Source organism: Canis lupus, chromosome 6 (assembly GCF_048164855.1).
Source record: "Canis lupus baileyi chromosome 6, mCanLup2.hap1, whole genome shotgun sequence".
In the NCBI taxonomy this organism is placed as follows: Eukaryota; Metazoa; Chordata; class Mammalia; order Carnivora; family Canidae; genus Canis; species Canis lupus.
The window spans coordinates 72,471,012-72,488,320 of NC_132843.1; the positions used below are offsets into that span (position 1 = coordinate 72,471,012).

The following is a 17,309-nucleotide window of genomic DNA, read 5'->3' on the forward strand; positions in this document are numbered from 1 at the left end:
GGGCATCTGAGTTTCCAGTTTTTTGTTATTATGAACAAAACTGATAGGAACATATGTGTATGGTTTTTGTGTAAAAAATAAGTTTTTATTTCACCAGGATAAATGTGCAAGGGTATATTTGCTAGATTAGCATGGTAGTTGCACATTTAGTTCTCGAAGAATCTGCCAAATAGCATTCCCACCAGCAAGGTATGAGTGATCCAGTTTATCCCCATCCTTGACAGCATTTGGTGCTATCACTGTTTCATCTGAGGCAACCTGGTCAGTGTGGGGTAATATCTCTTGGTGGCTTTAATTTGCATTCACAAAGCCCTTGTAAATGGTAAGATTGTCAGGGCTGACCTGATGGTTCAGTCTGTTAAACATCTGACTCTTGGTTTTGGCTCAGGTCATGATCTTAGGGTTGTGAGATCAAGCCCCCATGGTGGGCTCTAGGCAGTGCAGTCTGCTTCTCACTCTCTCCCTCCCTCTGCCCCTCCCCACATGTCTATGCGCTAAGATAAATAAATAAATCTTTTAAAGAATAATAAAAATAAGGATCAAAGTGTGAGCAACCCAAAGCTTGAGAACAAGACAAGCCAGATAAACTTAGCTAAGGCACAGGACTGTCCTGACCCACTTCACTCGCCTTATTCCAGGCTCTTCAGTTTCTAGTAGAAGATGAAAAGGCAGATGAGGGAAGAGAATAAATTTTTAGAAGTCTAACAAACAAGGACGCCTGGGTGGCTCAGCAGTTGAGCATCTGCCTTTGGCTCAGGGCATGATCCTGTGGTCCCGGGATCAAGTCCCACATCAGGCTCTCTGCATGGAGCCTGCTTCTCCCTCTGCCTACAATCTCTACCTCTGTGTGTGTGTATTTCTCTCATGAATAAATAAGTAAAATCTTTTTAAAAATTAAAAAATAAATTAAAATCTAACAAACAGTAAGAAAGAAACTAGATTTTGCGGCGGTTGAGATAAAGCCAAAGTGGGGATGCAGCAGCCTTCTGAATGTGACACAGTGCTTCCCGCCCAGGCTGCAGGAGGACGGCCACCTGCCCCCTGCTTGCTGTGTTTATGCTGAACTGACCTTCTGCTCAATAGGCCCCCTCCACAGGCTAACACCCTGTCTTGCTCACGTTATAATGTAAGCCCAGAACCTATCACGGTACCCAGCTTATAGCAAGTGTCCCGTGAACACTGGATAAACGAACAAATGTTAGAATAGTGAAGTGGGTAGATATGTGTGATGGGTATGCTTCCCCAAGTCTCTGGACTTTACAAGAAGTTTACACCAAAATTTAGGGCTTTTTAGTCCACTGACGTGAAAACCTGCTGTCTCCCAAAGGTCTCAACTTGACCCGCTCACCTACTTATAAACGAAGGCTGCTTTGCTGATGCAGATGGAACGAAGTCCTTTTACATCTCACTGCCTACTGCCTGCTTTCCACTCACAGGGGTCTCTTACAACCCTATTGTGTTGGGGAAAATCTCAACACTCTTACCACTGACAGGGACGGGACATCTGTAATAGAACCTGCTGCCTCTCACCCCAGGGAGGGGCTCGGGGACACTAACCAATTGAACTGGTGTGTTTCCAAGGCTGAAACCAGCACCCCAGAGGAAGAACTGTGGACTCGCCCTCCTTCCCTTCTCAGCCTCTTCACTGGGAGTCAGGAGCCAGCCACAGGAACAGCTGCTGGCAATGCGCCTCTCACTCCATCCTCCTCTCCCACTTCAGCTTGCTCTGTGCCGGGGGCTCCACGCGGTAAGAGGATGTGCCTGCGTGGCTCCCTCAGAGCTAACGTCCGGGGGGGAAGGGGGAGAGGGTAAAAGCCTCGGTGAGGACTCCTGTTGGCAACGATACCAGACTTTGCTGTCTACGAATTTTTTTGTACGTCTGCCCAGAAACCACTCAGTGGGGGCACTGTTTGAGAAATAAATAAAAAGCCAATCAATAATCCTTAGACATAGCATAATTGATTACGTACCATATAATCAATTGCAGCTGCTACTGAAAAAAAATATATTTACGTACATCTCCCCAAACAAAGAGGGGAAAAATCAAAACCATCCAGTATCCAAACGACCACATTCTAGCCTGCTTTTCCTGGGAGCGAAGGCCAGCAAGGCCCACACAAAGCAAATTTCATCCCTCCTTAAATATGCATTGATGGAGGTGGAGAAGTCTGGTTAGCACATGAGATTCCTATTAGGTGTGTGGTTTCAATACGACGCTGGCAGGGAACGCTGCTCACCACAGCCTTCCAGAGGTTAGTTTACTCACTTCAGCCAACACCACGGGACCACACTTCTCAGGCCTGTGGCGGATGAGCTCAGCTGCTCAGGGCCCAATGCTAATCATGTGGGCTCTGCTCCTCGGAGGTAGGCTCAAAACTGCTCTGTGGTCAGCAACAGCAGCCGCCCTCAGCCCCCACACCAGGCCAGCCTTCTCAAAAGGTTCACACAGGGGTATTTTTAGTTCCAAGGGCAAAGAACACAATGTCTCAGGTGGTGGCAAGGCCACAGGGGTGTTCAAGAAAGGAGGCAACTGTCTGACCCACCCAACACACAATCCAATCATAACAAACCCACAGCCAAAGCTCAGAGCCCTTACTCAGCCTCCCCTCCCAGGGCACCGGCCTCTGATGCAGTCTCACCAGAACCCAGAGAGAGAGCCCTACCCAGAGAAAAGGGGTTTAACCTTGGCCAAGGAGCCCAGTGGAAAGTTTTATTATTTATCATGGTGAGAGGAGAAGGGAAGGGAAGAGAAAAAAAGAATAGAAAAAGAAAAAGAAAAGCAATCACACTTCTGAACATAACCTGCCTCTCTCTGGGAGGAGGCAGTACCAGCAAAGGAAAAGACGAGATTAGGTAATAGATGGCGATGGGAAGGATCCTTCAGGACTGAAGGGTTGGAACAGCAAGAATAGCTAAGGTGCTAACACACTATCCCTGCAGGTCCTGTCTGTCCACAGCTCCTGACACCTCTGAGAATGGGGAAATAGACAACTGCAGCCCAAATCGTCCACCTTCAGTAAGTCCCAAAAACATCCACCATCTGGAACACTTAGTCCAGGTGGTGAAAGCACAAAGCTAATGGGGCCAAAGTTGTGGTTCATACTTACATATCAGGGCCAAACAGACTCAGACAAAGAAAGCACTATGCCCCGGCCACAAGCAGAACCCTGCCCACCAGCTGTCACACAAATCGGGCCTGTGGTTGGGATGAGGGGATGGGAAAGACACACACACAGAGGTGACTCAGTGCAAACTCTGCAAAGAACACCCTCTCTTGACTTTGCAGAAGATGTGCTTTGCAGATATAAAGTCCACCTGTCCACCCATGCCTGGTAATGAGATGCAGGAAGTCCAAGCAGCAAATACTTTTACATCCTTCAAACCACAGCTCAAAAGCACCTCCTCAGAAGCTTTCCCTGACACTCCAAGGTAGATGTGGCCCACTCTGCCTCCCAGGCATCCAACCCACCACTGCGTCAGGTCCAGAATCAAGATCAGTATTTGGTTTCCTCTGTATTCTCACCCAACTTCCTGAGGGGAAGGGATGTGTCTCTCAATCCTTCCCCTTCTCCCCCCTACAATCCAACACAAGCTTGAAAGAGGGTCAGAGAAAGACATGCATGGGAGGAGTGTAGGTGTGGTTGAACAGACAGCCTCTGCCCTCAGGGATTTTTAGAATCTCAAGACAGTTGCCTCCTTTCTTGAACACGGTAGAGGTAACTGCTCCCAGAAGCACACACACAGACCACAATCCCAGCACACTGCAAATGCCAGCAGACCACAGCAGCAACCACATTTGGCTTTCATCTTATACAAACATAACCTTGAAAAACATCAGACCCTCACTACTACCCCGAGAAGCAAGCAGTACCGTCCCTACTGCACAAATCACGAACAGGCTCAGAGGTATTAACTAACATGCTTAAGACTGCATAGTTTGAAAGCAGCAAAGCTGGGATTCACCCAATAGCTCTTAAGCACTCTGAATGCTGCCGAAGATAAAAAGAGCATTAATTCAAAGTACCAAGCAAATTAAATGGAGGAACATCTACATCCTAAACTAAATAGATATCTGATGCTGGTACATGCAAAATAGGAGCTGAAAATAGAGGAAGTTTGGAAAGGAGGAGGAGCATCCCAGTCAAGAGCAGAGCATCACTTGACGGGATGAGCACTGGTTGTTATTCTGTATGTTGGTAAATTGAACACCAATAAAAAATAAATTTATTAAAAAAAATGAGCAGAGCATCCGGAAAGTTAATCTACATCTGGCATTATCCAAGGGTCCAGATCTCTTAGGCGGTTAAGGGGGGGGGGGGGGGGAAGGAGGCTGGTTCTTGGAGACAGGAAAATCTCACTCTTTATGCACAAAACACAGGCAAGCTTATATATATAGACAGTATACCTGTGACATTCAAATTTCATGGTAAGGAAGTCACAACTAGGAAAAATCATATCTAAAAAGGTTCAGGGAAGTAGGGTGACAATGGAGGGGAAAAAGATAGAGAAATACTGATCTGTAGGAAGCAAATAAGAACTAGCAGGAGAGGCAAAGGAGACCAGTCAGACGTGCCCATGTCAGTCCCAATGCACGTGAAAGAGTCACAGGGAGGACAGAAGATGAAAAACTCAGTGCATATGGGGCACCTTCAGCTTTTCTTCTGCCCCATGTCATTCTACCACATGTTCAGTTACAAATATATCAAAAATCAAACACAGAGAAAGGAACATTTAGAAAGTTTGTAAAGTACAGAGAACAGCAAAATAGCACCCCATATACCCGCCACCAGCTTAATACAGGCAAGCCTCTATCAGGGCTTTAGAGGGTCCTGGGCATAGGTCAATTAGACCTCAATTAAAATGAATAATAAACAAACTGTCAAAGGAAAAAAATGGGTAGGCCAGCGTCTTCCCCAATTCTATACACTGCCCATCCCAACCAGACATAACTACTCTCCAGATTTTTAATATTTAATATTTCACCTTTGTAAGCATGCATGTTGAATGTATCATTTAGTTTTGCACAATTCTGAGATATATTTATATATAGGACTATATCTGATGGATTCCTCTGCAACTTGCCTTATTAGCTCAATGTCATGATCCAAAAAATCATCCAAGTTGACAATTATAGCTATTATTCATTCCTTTCCATGGAATAAATTCAGTATAATTCATCCATTTCCCTACAATGGACCCTTGGACTGCTTCTGGTTCTTCATTATTTTAAGTATCACTGCAATGAGTGTCCTGACTCGTCCCCTGATTGGCAAAAAAGAGTTTCTCCAGGGAATATGTCAGAATTAGTACTGGTAGCTGTGGGCTATGCACCTCTTTGAGGTAATATATTACAAAGAAGCTGTACCAATACATATTCGCAACCTCTCTGTATGAGTTCGGGTAGACGTTACTTGATACAATCAGGATTTTTGTTTTGACTTTGCTACACTGGAAACTATGAAGTGATATCTTAGAGTTTTAAGATGCATTTGCTTGATTACTAATAAAATTGAAAATCTATTCTAAGTTTATTGGTCATTTGCTTTTCCTCTTCTGCAAATTCCTTTCCACATCTTGCACCACTTTTTTGCTTGGATGATTTGTCTTTTTCTTAGGAAATTTCTTTACATATTCCAAATACAAATTCTCTGTCAGCTTGCAAACAACCTATTAGTGACTTGCTTCTTCACTTTCTTCTTGTGTCTTTAGATACACTCAAAGATGTACACTAATGTACACTGATGATTATACATGATTATACATTGGTAAGTTTAACTACATTAAAATAAGACCTTATCCATTTTTTTCCTGTACAACTAGTACTTTTTGTGTCTTGTTTAAGAAATCTTTCTCGATCCTAACATTAGCAGATATTCTACATCACACTTTTCAACATATTTTTTATTTAAGTTCAATTTGCCAACATATAGTATAACACCCAGCGCTCGTCCCATCAGGCGCCCTCCTCAGTGCCCATCACCCAGTCACCCCATCTCCCCATCCTACATCACTTTCTAAAAATGATAAATTATCTCATATTGTAAGTTCTTAATCTACTTTGAAAAGAATAAATGTTCATTTATTTTTAACACAGCTAAACAATTGCGTCAGCACTGTTTACTGAACAGTTAGTTCATCTTTTCACACAGATCTGAAATGCTAGTTCTGTCAGCAAACAAGTTCCCATCTATGGACAGGTGTTCTCTAAACTTTATTCTGTTTTACTGGTCTATTTGTCTATATCAGCGCCAAAACAACAATGCCCTAATTATCGTATCTTTCTAAGTCATTATATCTGATGGGCATAGCCTCTGATTTTGGCAACAATTTTATACTAGCTTCATAAAATGTGTGTTCCCTCTTTTTATCTTTTCTGAAAAATCCTGGGAAAGATTTAAGTCATTTGTGTCTTAGATGTTTAGCAGAATTGGTAAATTACTAGTGTTTTCTTTACAAATAGATTTTTGACTAGTGATTTCCATTTCATTTCACAGTTATAGTACAACTTGGTCTTTCTATTTCTTCATGAGTCAGTTTTGGTAAGTAGTATTTTCTAGAAATGTGCTTGCTTTGCCAAAGTTTTCAAGGTTTTTGTGTAAAGTAGTGCAAAATTTCCTCTTACTATATTTTTTCATCAGCTTTTCCATACCTAATATTGGTTATTTGTGCACTTTCTTTTCCTTGACCAATCTTGCCATTATTAATTTCTGCTCTTATTTTTATTATTTTCTTCCATCCTTTCTTCTATTCTCTCCCAACTTCTTAAAATGTATGCTTAGCTCATTATTATTTTTAGCCTTTCTTCTTTTTTAATATGAGTATGTAAGATTATAGCTCCCAATCAAGTACCATTCTAGCCACACCATACAAGATTTGATATGTAAGAGCTTTTTAATTTATTTCTATTGTCTAATTTCTAGTATGATCTCTTTTTCGATCTACAAATTATTTAAAAGTATGTTCTCTTTAATGTCTAAGTGAATTAGAGTTTTCAGGTCATCTTGTGTTATTGGTTTCCAAACTTAATTGCACTGGGATTAAAAACACTTTAAAAATACTTTGAAATTTATGGTCCATATGTGGTTAATTTAAGATTTTATCTATTTGAGACAGAGAGAGAGGGAGAAAGAACATAAGCAGGGGGAGAGGGGCAGATGGAGGGGAAGAGCAAGGAGCAGACTTCCCACTAAGCAGAGAGCCTGATGCAGAACATGATCCCAGAACCCTAAGGGTCATGACCTGAGCCAAAGGCAGATGCTTAACCAACTGAGCCACCCAGGTGCCCCTATATGAGGTTAATTTTTAGAAATATTCTGTGTTCTTTAAAAGAATATGAATTCTCTAATTGTTATGCAACAGTTGACATGTATTTCTTATATCAAGCTTATTAATTATATTGTTTTTTCTACATATCAATTAGTCATGAAATTATGTTCAAATCTCTCCCCATAATCATAAATTTATCCATATTTGTGGTACTGATCAACTTTTGCCTTTTAGATCTTATAGCAAACAAACTTAGAATTCTAACACCCTCCTAATGAAATTAACTATCATTAAACAATAACCCTCTTCATCATTAATGCTCTTTGCCAGCTACTGATAAAACTGCACCCATACTTGGGTGGGCAGTGGAGAAGAGAGTCTTAAATTTGCTTGAAACATCTTTTCCCATCCTTTTACTGTCACTCTTTCCATGTCTCTTCATTTTAAGTAGTTCTTGCTAAGAAACACATCTCACAACTCTGTTTTTGTTTATTTTCCTTTATTTCTGTTTTCTTCTTTTATCTAGTCTAACAATGTTCTTCTGGGGGGTATGACTAGGGATTAGGCCCATTTATAGTGATTGTGATTGATATATTTGCGTTTACCCGCCATTTCTTTTGTGCTTTCTCTTTGTCCTATCTTTTCCATGTTTCACCCTTCCTTTTTATGATATTTCGGGTTTTTTTTTATTTATTTTTTATTTATAAAAGACACAGAGATTGAGAGGCAGAGACACAGGCAGAGAGAGAAGCAGACTCCATGAAGGGGGCCTGACGTGGGACTCAATCCTGGGACCCCAGGATCAGGCCCTGGGCTGAAGGCGGCACTAAACCGCTGAGCCACCCAGGCTGCCCCTTTAATGACATTTCTAACAGATGAATCTCACCATTTTTTAAGGGGGTAAAAAAAAAAAAAAAAAAAAGAATAGTATTGTCTCACCACCTCCTACTTCACAGACAATGATGAATTAAAATTCAGTGGTGAGGAGCACCTGGGTGGTTCAGTCGGTTAAGCGACTGCCTTCTGCTCAAGTCATGATCTTAGGGTCCTGAAGCCCACATCAGGCTTCCCTGCTCAGCACAGAGTCTGCTTCTCCCCCTCCCTCTCCCTCTGCCGCTCCTCCCTGGTGTCTCTCTCTCAAATAAATAAAATCTTTAATAAAATCTTTACACTCCTATATAAACAAAATTCAGTGATGAAAAGCTTTCCTAAAGTTATAAAGCTAATCAGTGAGAAAGCCTAGGACCTAATACACCATCTAGTACTCTTCTGCTACACTGCAGTTGACCCTTACCTATGGCAGTAGTATTAAGATCGGACACATTTCACAGATCCTTAACATATTTCACTTTCCAGTCACAGAAGTAAAAGTGACAGGTATTAAGCCATTCAGTTTAAAGATGGGAAAACTGAGACCTAGGGGCAGAGTAAGTCATTTACGTGAGGGCAGAGAAACTTTGGTTAACACAAAAATGTTAAATTTCTAGAAAACTTGAACTCTTAAAAAATATATCAAACAGAAATTTGCGGAAGAAAAGAAACCCATTAATGAGGGCTTGGGTACCTACAAAATCCCTACTAACTTTGGGATACCCCAAACATGTATTATTATTGGGTCTACTCTGAAAGTCCTACAAAATGTTTTAATATACAAAAGATCTGACAGCCTGTAATGATTTTAGTTTTTGCCATTTTGGAAGATAGAAACAACTTTAGTACAAAAAGTAATCAATACCGTATTTAAAACAAAGAAAGTTAATGTGCCATTGGGATATCCTATCTTCCAGAATGAGAAAAGTGAGCTTAAAAAGTACCAATTTTCAAAAAAACAGCTAATAAATAGCCCAAGTCCGGTGCACATCTCTAACCGCCTGGTACCCTCTTTTCTCAGTCTCACATTCCGGTCTCTCTCACTCAGAGGCTCGCTGCTTCTGCTTCTTCACATCCTGGGGCCTCTAAGAATCAAACATCTTTTGTACACTGACTTCAAAGTCAGTTTTGGGTTATATCATCTTTACTACATAGATTTCCAAGCACGGACTCATTTTCTTTTTTTCACATTAGGAATCTATGGAGTCAAGTAGCATATATCAGAGGACACTGGATAAAGGTTGGCCCCTCTGCTACAGAAAGATCCTCTTGGTAGTATCTCAGATCCCTTGGTAGGTAATCGATCAAGTCCAGAGGCTCTCAATCCTTCTGCATGCAAAAGCACTTCTCATACATCCCCTTTGAAGTAGCCCTCATTCTCCACTCCTGGCCAGAGCAAGAATAAAAAATACTACTGGAATTCTGATCCACAACAGCTACCATGGCATAAATTACTTGACATTAAAATTATTACCATTTAATGATACCATTCACTCTACTTTCTTCAACTCCTATGAGAAATCACAGGTCCTCGACAAGCACCTTTTTTAAGTAAGATCATTTGATTAGGTATAATCTTAACACCATTTGAAGTTAGTTTTATCTAAAACTTTCATATTCAATGACTTTAAGATTTTATTTATTTATTCATGAGAGACAGAGAGAGAGAGGCAGAGACACAGGGAGAGAGAGAAGCAGGATCCCCAACAGGAGCCCGATATGGAACCCAATCCCAAGACCTCAGGATCACAACCTAAGCCAAAGGCAGACGCTCAACCGCTGAGCCACCCAGGCACCCCATATTCAATGATTTTAAAAATAACTTGGAGGAAGCAAGTGCAGGATAAGAATGCATGAAACCTTTATCATAAATGTCTTATTGGTCATCAGCAAGTCTTTCTTATCTTTTCCAGGCTTCTGAGGCTAATATCCACATCTTCTGATTCCCAGTTCAGGATTCTTTCCTCTCAAAAGAGACTTAAAAGGAAACAAGGCACATAATCATACCTTTCTTGCAAGCACATTGGCCATCTGAGACACAACCATGTGGCCAAACAGAAACCGCACCAGCCGCTGTTTTCCCCATTCCATCCAGAAGCTCCATTCGAAGTCATTTGGGTCCTAAAGAGCCCAAAAGAGGAGTTAATCAGAGGGATTTTTATACATCTTAGGCAGAACAAACACTCCAGTCAATAAAACAACTAGAAACAAGGCCAATGTGAGTCCAGACTCCATAAAATGGCATTTATACACTTTCAGCCCAAATGCCACCACGGTCCCACCCATCTATGTTCTTCCCTCCAGCTTGTCTGGTCTCATTGCTATTCTCCAAATAAGTGTCTTGTCAAAGCTGATCCCCCAGGACCCTCCATGGAACAGAACCCATTATTATCCCCCATTCTATAAAAGATGAAATAGAGGCTTAAAGAATTCAATTCTTGTACCCAGTGTCACACAGATAGCACAAGCAATGAATTGAGGTTGTCTCAGGTTAGCCACTCAAACAAGAGAAATGCAAATTGGATGCTAATAAAATTGCTTAAGGTCAATCATGTTAATTCTTGCTGCCATTTCAAGAAGGAGGATAATTTGATAGAGAAATTAACCAATTCCCCATAGGATTAGGATGAAAGAATGAAAGATATACTTCCCTTCCCTTCAGGAAGCTCTGTGTCCATTAGCACCCCATGTCTGGACCTATACCAGGCACAGTGTCTCTGTAGCTCCTTGGCAGGGGCAGGTGAAAAATTCTGGCAAGACTGGATGAACAGCTGGGAACTAACACCCAAAAGCCTTGGTTTGGCCTCAGGAGCCCAAACCAAGTTGAGTATGGAGGGAATGAACAGTGATTGGCTACTCTAAAATGGGCAATGCAGGGTTGGCCAATGAGCATCTCAGCACCACCATGATTAAGTGGGGATGTGAGATCCTCAGGATTTCCTAGCCACATTGCATGGGTGGGGAAGGAATCCTCTAGTGACTACTGATACTAAACAAATCACCAGTCTCTGCCAACAGAACTTTAATGGGATTTAGAGGGAAATATGATTTTTTTTTAAATATCTGAGGATTGAGGGGCAATTTCATTCCATTACTCATATTATAAAACTCTTCCATAAAGTAAAATACAGATAGAATTTATCTTGATTCATATCAGACTATGAATACAGAGGTAGGAAACCTAGCAGCCAAGGCTGCAAACTGGTTTTGGTTTAGATCCCAGATCTACCCATGTACTGGTTATGACTTGAGCGAGATGCTTTACCTTTCCATTCTATCTGCTCATAGATAACATTACTGAGCATCTAGGGGTTTGGGTTTGTGAGGGCTTTTAGTTGGTTGTTTTTTAAAAATTGATTTATTGGACAGACACAGAGAGAGAAAGAGAGAGTGCGTGGGGGTGAGGGAGCAGGAGAGAGAATCTCAAGCTTGTTCCATGAGATCATAACCTGAGCCAAAGTTGAGAATTGAATGCTTAACTGCTTAATTGACTGAGTTGCCCAGGCACCCCAGGGTTTGTAAAGTTTAAATGAAAACATTTATACCAAAAGCTTATTTTTTTAATATTTTATGTATTTATTCATGAGAGACACAGAGAGAGAGGCAGGCAGAGACACAGGCAGAGGGAGAAGCAGGCTCCACGCCAGGAGCCTGATGTGGGACTCGATCCCGGGACCGTGGGATCACGCCCTGAGCCGAAGGCAGATGCTCAACCGCTGAGCCATCCAGGCATCCCACATTTATACCAAAAGTTTAAAAAAGCACCTGGCATGCTGCACTCACTACAAATTATCACTCGCCGCTAACTGCTAGTCTCAGTACTTCCTATCCTTTGTTAACCAGCCAGATTGTGTCATGCTTTACATTGTAGTACTTGTTAAAACTTTGGTTCCATTTTCCAAATAAATATGGTGTTGTACATTATCAAATAACACATGTTCTCCACATTCAAGATTCCAATACACACACAATCTGCTCATAGAGCCCTCATCCCCATAAAAATCATGGATCTGATCCAGTTCCTTCTATTCAAAAATGATGACATCAGAGCCCAGGACATGCCCACGCCACATAGCCAGGCAGCAGCAAAGTGGAGAACTCAAACCTTTAACCTGGCTCTTGACCCTGGTCCAAAGCTTGTTTCTCCATCTCAAAAATTTCAAACTAGTGGAGAATAAATTAACTGAATAAAGGCAAACAAGGGGGCACCCGGGTGGCTCAGTCAGTTAAGCATCTGACTTCAGCTCAGGTCATGATCCCAAAGTCCTGGAATTGAACTCTACATCAGGCTCCCTGCTCAGCAGAGAGCCTGCTTCTCCCCCTCTCCCCACTCATGGTCTCTCTTGCTATCTAATAAGTAAATAACAAATAAATAAAACCGTAAAAAAAAAAAAAAAAAGGGCAAACACGCTCAGAGGTCTTGTGATGATGTCAATGCTAAGAAAATGCCATTTTTGTAACAAAGATAAAGGTAAAAAGACACTAAAAGCCAAGCCTGAATTTTTTTTAATCCCCCCTCAAAAATATCCCAACATTTTACCTTTTTTTTTTTTTAAAGATTTTATTTATTTATTCATGAGAGACACAGAGAGAGAGAGGCAGAGACACAGGCAGAGGGAGAAGCAGGCTCCATGCAGGGAGCCCGATGTGAGACTCGATCCTGGGACTCCAGGATCACACCCTGGACCAAAGGCAGGCGCTAATCCACTGAGCCACCCAGGGATCCCCAGAGCCACCCAGGGATCCCCCATTTTACCTTTTTTAATATAAAAAATGGTCTTAAACACTAAGAATTACACTTAAAATTCACAATCCCAGGGATACCTGGGTGGCTCAGTGGTTGAGCATCTGCCTTTGGCTCAGGGCATGATCCGGGGATCTAGGATCGAGTCCCACATCGTGCTCCCTGCCGGGAGCCTGCTTCTCTCTCTGCCTGTGTCTCTGCCTCTCTGCGTGTCTCTCATGAATAAATAAATAAATCTTTTAAAAAATTTTCACAACCCCAAGCTTACCTATGCTTCAAAACTCTTCCCACTTTATTTTTTTTTTAGCAGGAAAATGATATAAAATATAAGAAACTAAAAAGACCTTGATGTTCCACCAGAAGGCCCAGAACTAAAAACCCTGTGCTGGTAAAACCCCATCAACAAAAATTACACAGTCTTTCATCATTAATTCCTTTTCAGAAAAGATCCATTTAAAGGAAATAAAAACATTTCTCTCATGTCTGTCTGTCCTCCATTTAAAATATTTACCTACAGGAAAGAACCGGACAGAAAGGCTGAGCCAGTGAACAGAACAAGATGGCCAATAACTAGCGGTTAATGATTCGGGTAAGAAAAATGTTGACTTGTCTGCTTTTATAGGCAAAAACTTTTCAGACACTGAATTCAATCACACAATTCAAGGCAAATGTTAGGGCCTCAAATCAAGAACAAGTTTTTTCAGATTCTGTTCCTTCCCCATTTCCTTTCTGAACCATGCAATTCTTAGTCAATTAGAAAACTGTTCTCCAGTTCTTGAAGTGAGTCAGACATCTACTGGGGATACATTTCAGCCAGACAGAACCAGGAAGGCTCCTCCGCAGAGAAAGGGGAGACTGAGCTCCAAGGAACAGTCATCCACATGCCATCTTCTATGTCAGAGCTCCTCAGCCTTCAGAGTGCACACAAATCATCCATAGATCTTGCTAAAATGCAGATTCTGGCCCAGATTTTCATCTTCGGGATGGGGCCTGGAATTCTAGATGTCTAACAAGCTCCCAGGTGATGACAACTGCTGGCCTAGGGGCCACGTGTAGAGTAGCAAAGCTCCGTCACTGATTAGGCCTCCCTACAGCTGAATATCCATCAGCCCAGAGGATCCTTAACAGCCATGAGGATCCACCTCATACGATTCCCAGGCAGGGACACACTGAAGTGCACCACCTAATATTCACAAACTGAACAGCCATCATCCTGCTCACTATGGAAAGCTCTAAGCACCTATATTCAAGAATTTTAACTTTTTTAAGATTTTTATTTACTTATTTATTTGACAGAAAGAGAGAGAGCATGCAAGTAGGCAGAGCTGTAGGCAGAGGGAGAAAAGCAGGCTCCCTGCTCAGCAGGGAGCCCAACGCAGGGCTCCATCCAGGGACTCTGGGATCATGACTTGAGCTGCAGGCAGATGCTTAACTTACTGAGCCACCCAGGTGCCCCTCAAGAATTGCTTAAATGAGTTAAGTTAATATGCACAGTTATTCATTCTGATGCTTTTAATCTGCAACCAGGCAAAACCAAGAAGTCTAAAGCACATGATAGTTCAAAAGAAAGGGCCTGGACTTGGTATTCTTAACTGCCTCTTTCCCCATATAAAGAGCAGAGTTCTGTTCCAGGCAGTGTGGGAAACCCTACAAGTATTCCTCATCCTGGAGAACTCACAACACCAACCCCCACATCAAGGCACTGAAAATCTACTGCAATGCAAGAGAGGTCACAGTGATGTAATTCAGCCTCATGTATAAGTGAGACCTTTCCTTCTCATATAAATCACTAATATTCTGGGTACGTGTTTTCTAATGATAACCTCCCAACAACCCTTCTAGTCATTTTGTTGTTGTTGTTGTTTTGTTTTAAACTCTGTGTGATAGATGAGTTAACTGGAGATTGGAATAGCCAAATTACTTGCTCAAAACTCATAGGGGAGAGAGCAGGATTTCAAACACAGGCCTACCTATTCCAACAAGGATGTCCTCAAAGAGGCTAAACATCATGCCCCAGGACCAACGTCCAATATATAACAAAGCCTGATTTAAAAGCTCTAGGTCCTAGCCTGCAAAGTCCGTATTTCATCTGGTAAATACATATAAAAATAGTTAAGATGATCAATTTTAAGGTACATCCCAGTTGCATTAAGTCCATTTATAATGTTATACAGCCATAACCACAATCCATTTCCAGAATTTTCAGCTAGAATATTCAACTGCTTGACTCAATAACATTAAATCTGACATTATTTCTACACTTCCCTGGAGCCCTGGAGGGAGGATAGGTGGAGAATCCCATAGAATGATACTAACTACTATGTATATATTCGTACTATGGATATATTTGATAATACGTAAACAATAAACTATTTTACTGATGGCCCTGGAAACACAAAGCCAAGAGTTTTTAAGTTGCATACTCTGAAACAGACAGATACTTATAGATAAAATCTGGAAGAGCTCACCTGCTCAAGATCCCCCAAACCCAGTCAAAAGGAAGAAGAAAAATTCTAGGAACTGGACTGAAAAGGAACGAATCCATGTTTAACAAAATGGAAACATGAACATTCAGAAAAGCTGCAACATCTAAAATGCTATGAGAGGGGTACAGTGGTGCAGTGGGCTAAGCATCCAACTCTTGGTTTCAGCTCAGGTCATGATCTCAGGGTGCTGATCTCAGGGTCATGAGATGGAGTCCCACATCGGGCTCTGCACTCAGTGCAGAGTCCACTTAGAGTTTCCCTCTCCCTCTACCCCTCCCCACCATGCTTGCTCACTCTCTCTCAAATAAAATGAAATAAGGTAAAATAAAGTAAAATGCCATGGGAAAGCAATCATCCTAACCTTCTTCTCAAAATAAAGTATTGGCTATGTATGGCAGATTCTCCCACTGGCTCAGTCAACACTCTCCCAACTCTTCTAGCATGACTTCCAAAACATCAGAGGTCAGAAGGCAAAAAACTACATTTCCCAGAATTCCCCTGCAGCTGGCAAGCACATCTGCGTGTGCCCCAGCTTCTGATGAACAAATACAAAATGACTCTGAAGGTGTTAGAACATAAAGATGCATAGGCCGTGAGACTCTTCTGTAAGAACAGTGGTAGAGGCTCTAGTTTGACAGCAACAGCAGCAGTGGAGACTCCAGGGTCCACTCAGTCCAGAGGGGCAGCAGCTACCCCATGTGGCAGTGTGGCTAGCACACCACAGCACTATCTGGTCAAGCTGGGACCTGTGCAGCAGCCACAGTTTTGCTCTAGGAATTGCTCCCGGGAGTTCACTTCGTGCCCATCCCTATAGTCCTTTTGACTATTCTAAAATCTCCATACATCCCTGCAATAAATTTCTTAAGGTGACTAGTGTGGCTTCTATTGTCTGCAATGGAATCTTGATCGACATGATATCGACATAGAGAATTTTTCTTCTGATTGCAGTCCAGCCTCAGCTGTATAGCAGAACCCACTACAAAAATAATTCACTTTGAAGAATACTATCCTGAAAAAGTCTATTCAGTGGAGGAAAATAAAATGAAGCAAAACACCAGCTAGGTCGGTCCAAGGAGATTCTAGAACTGGATAATGAAGGCAGTGAATGTCACATTCACAAATGCATCAATTTATAACATTTCAAAACCAAACAGAAAATAATCTACCTTACCAACCAACCTGTATTTTTCATCACATAACTTTTTTCCTCAGATAAACAGCATAGAGTTGAATATACTGTATATTACTGTTTTCCTTACTGTCATATCCAGCATTTTGCAAAAAAAAAAAAAGCATAACAGATATACTAGACACTGCTGTATATCTATTTCCTAAACAGCATCACATTTATATTATTTACTTCAAAACCATACCTAAGTCCTCATCACATTGAGCAAAAATTATCTTTGAGCAGAGAAAATCTTTGTAAGGTCCTTAAATCCAGATATGTTTCCCTGTGTGTTCAAAGGCAGCTAGCTCACCTTAATGGCCTATAAATCTCCAAAGGAGAAAGAAAAAAGAGAGAGAGAGAGAAAAAGAGAGAGAGAGAACACTAATTTGTAAGGGCTCTATACAGGAGAAACACTGCTCTCTGGATGAACTCATGCTAATGATTCATTTAGCAATTGTTGAAATAGTTTTATCTTTCAACCGATGCTTTGCTCTAAAATAATTTGAACTAAATTATTTTATTGCTCACAGTTTCCAGAGACAACACTCTTCCACCAAGATAAAATGTTTTTGGGGTGCCTGGCTGGTTTAGTTGGTAGAGCATCCAACTCTTGATCTCGGGGTCATGAGCTCAAGCCCTATGTTGGGTGTGGAGCCTACTTATAAAAAAATGATAAAATTCTTCACTAACACAACTTTTCTATAAATAATAAAGTCTCTGCTTACATGTCTTTGCCAGCCTGCACAGGTAAAGAAGATGCTCACAAGGCTGG

At 41.5% G+C, this 17,309-nt stretch overlaps 1 protein-coding gene across 6 annotated transcripts in view; it reads right to left on the reverse strand.

The window, feature by feature from the left end:
* The window catches only part of HHAT (hedgehog acyltransferase), a 346,103-nt gene that overhangs the window by 285,356 nt on the left and 43,438 nt on the right, over positions 1-17,309 (reverse strand). For all 6 annotated transcript variants that reach the window (XM_072831173.1, XM_072831170.1, XM_072831169.1 and 3 more), the window contains exon 4: positions 10,144-10,257. In XM_072831173.1, the coding sequence (XP_072687274.1) occupies positions 10,144-10,257 (114 nt within the window). The remainder of the gene's footprint in view (positions 1-10,143; positions 10,258-17,309) is intronic.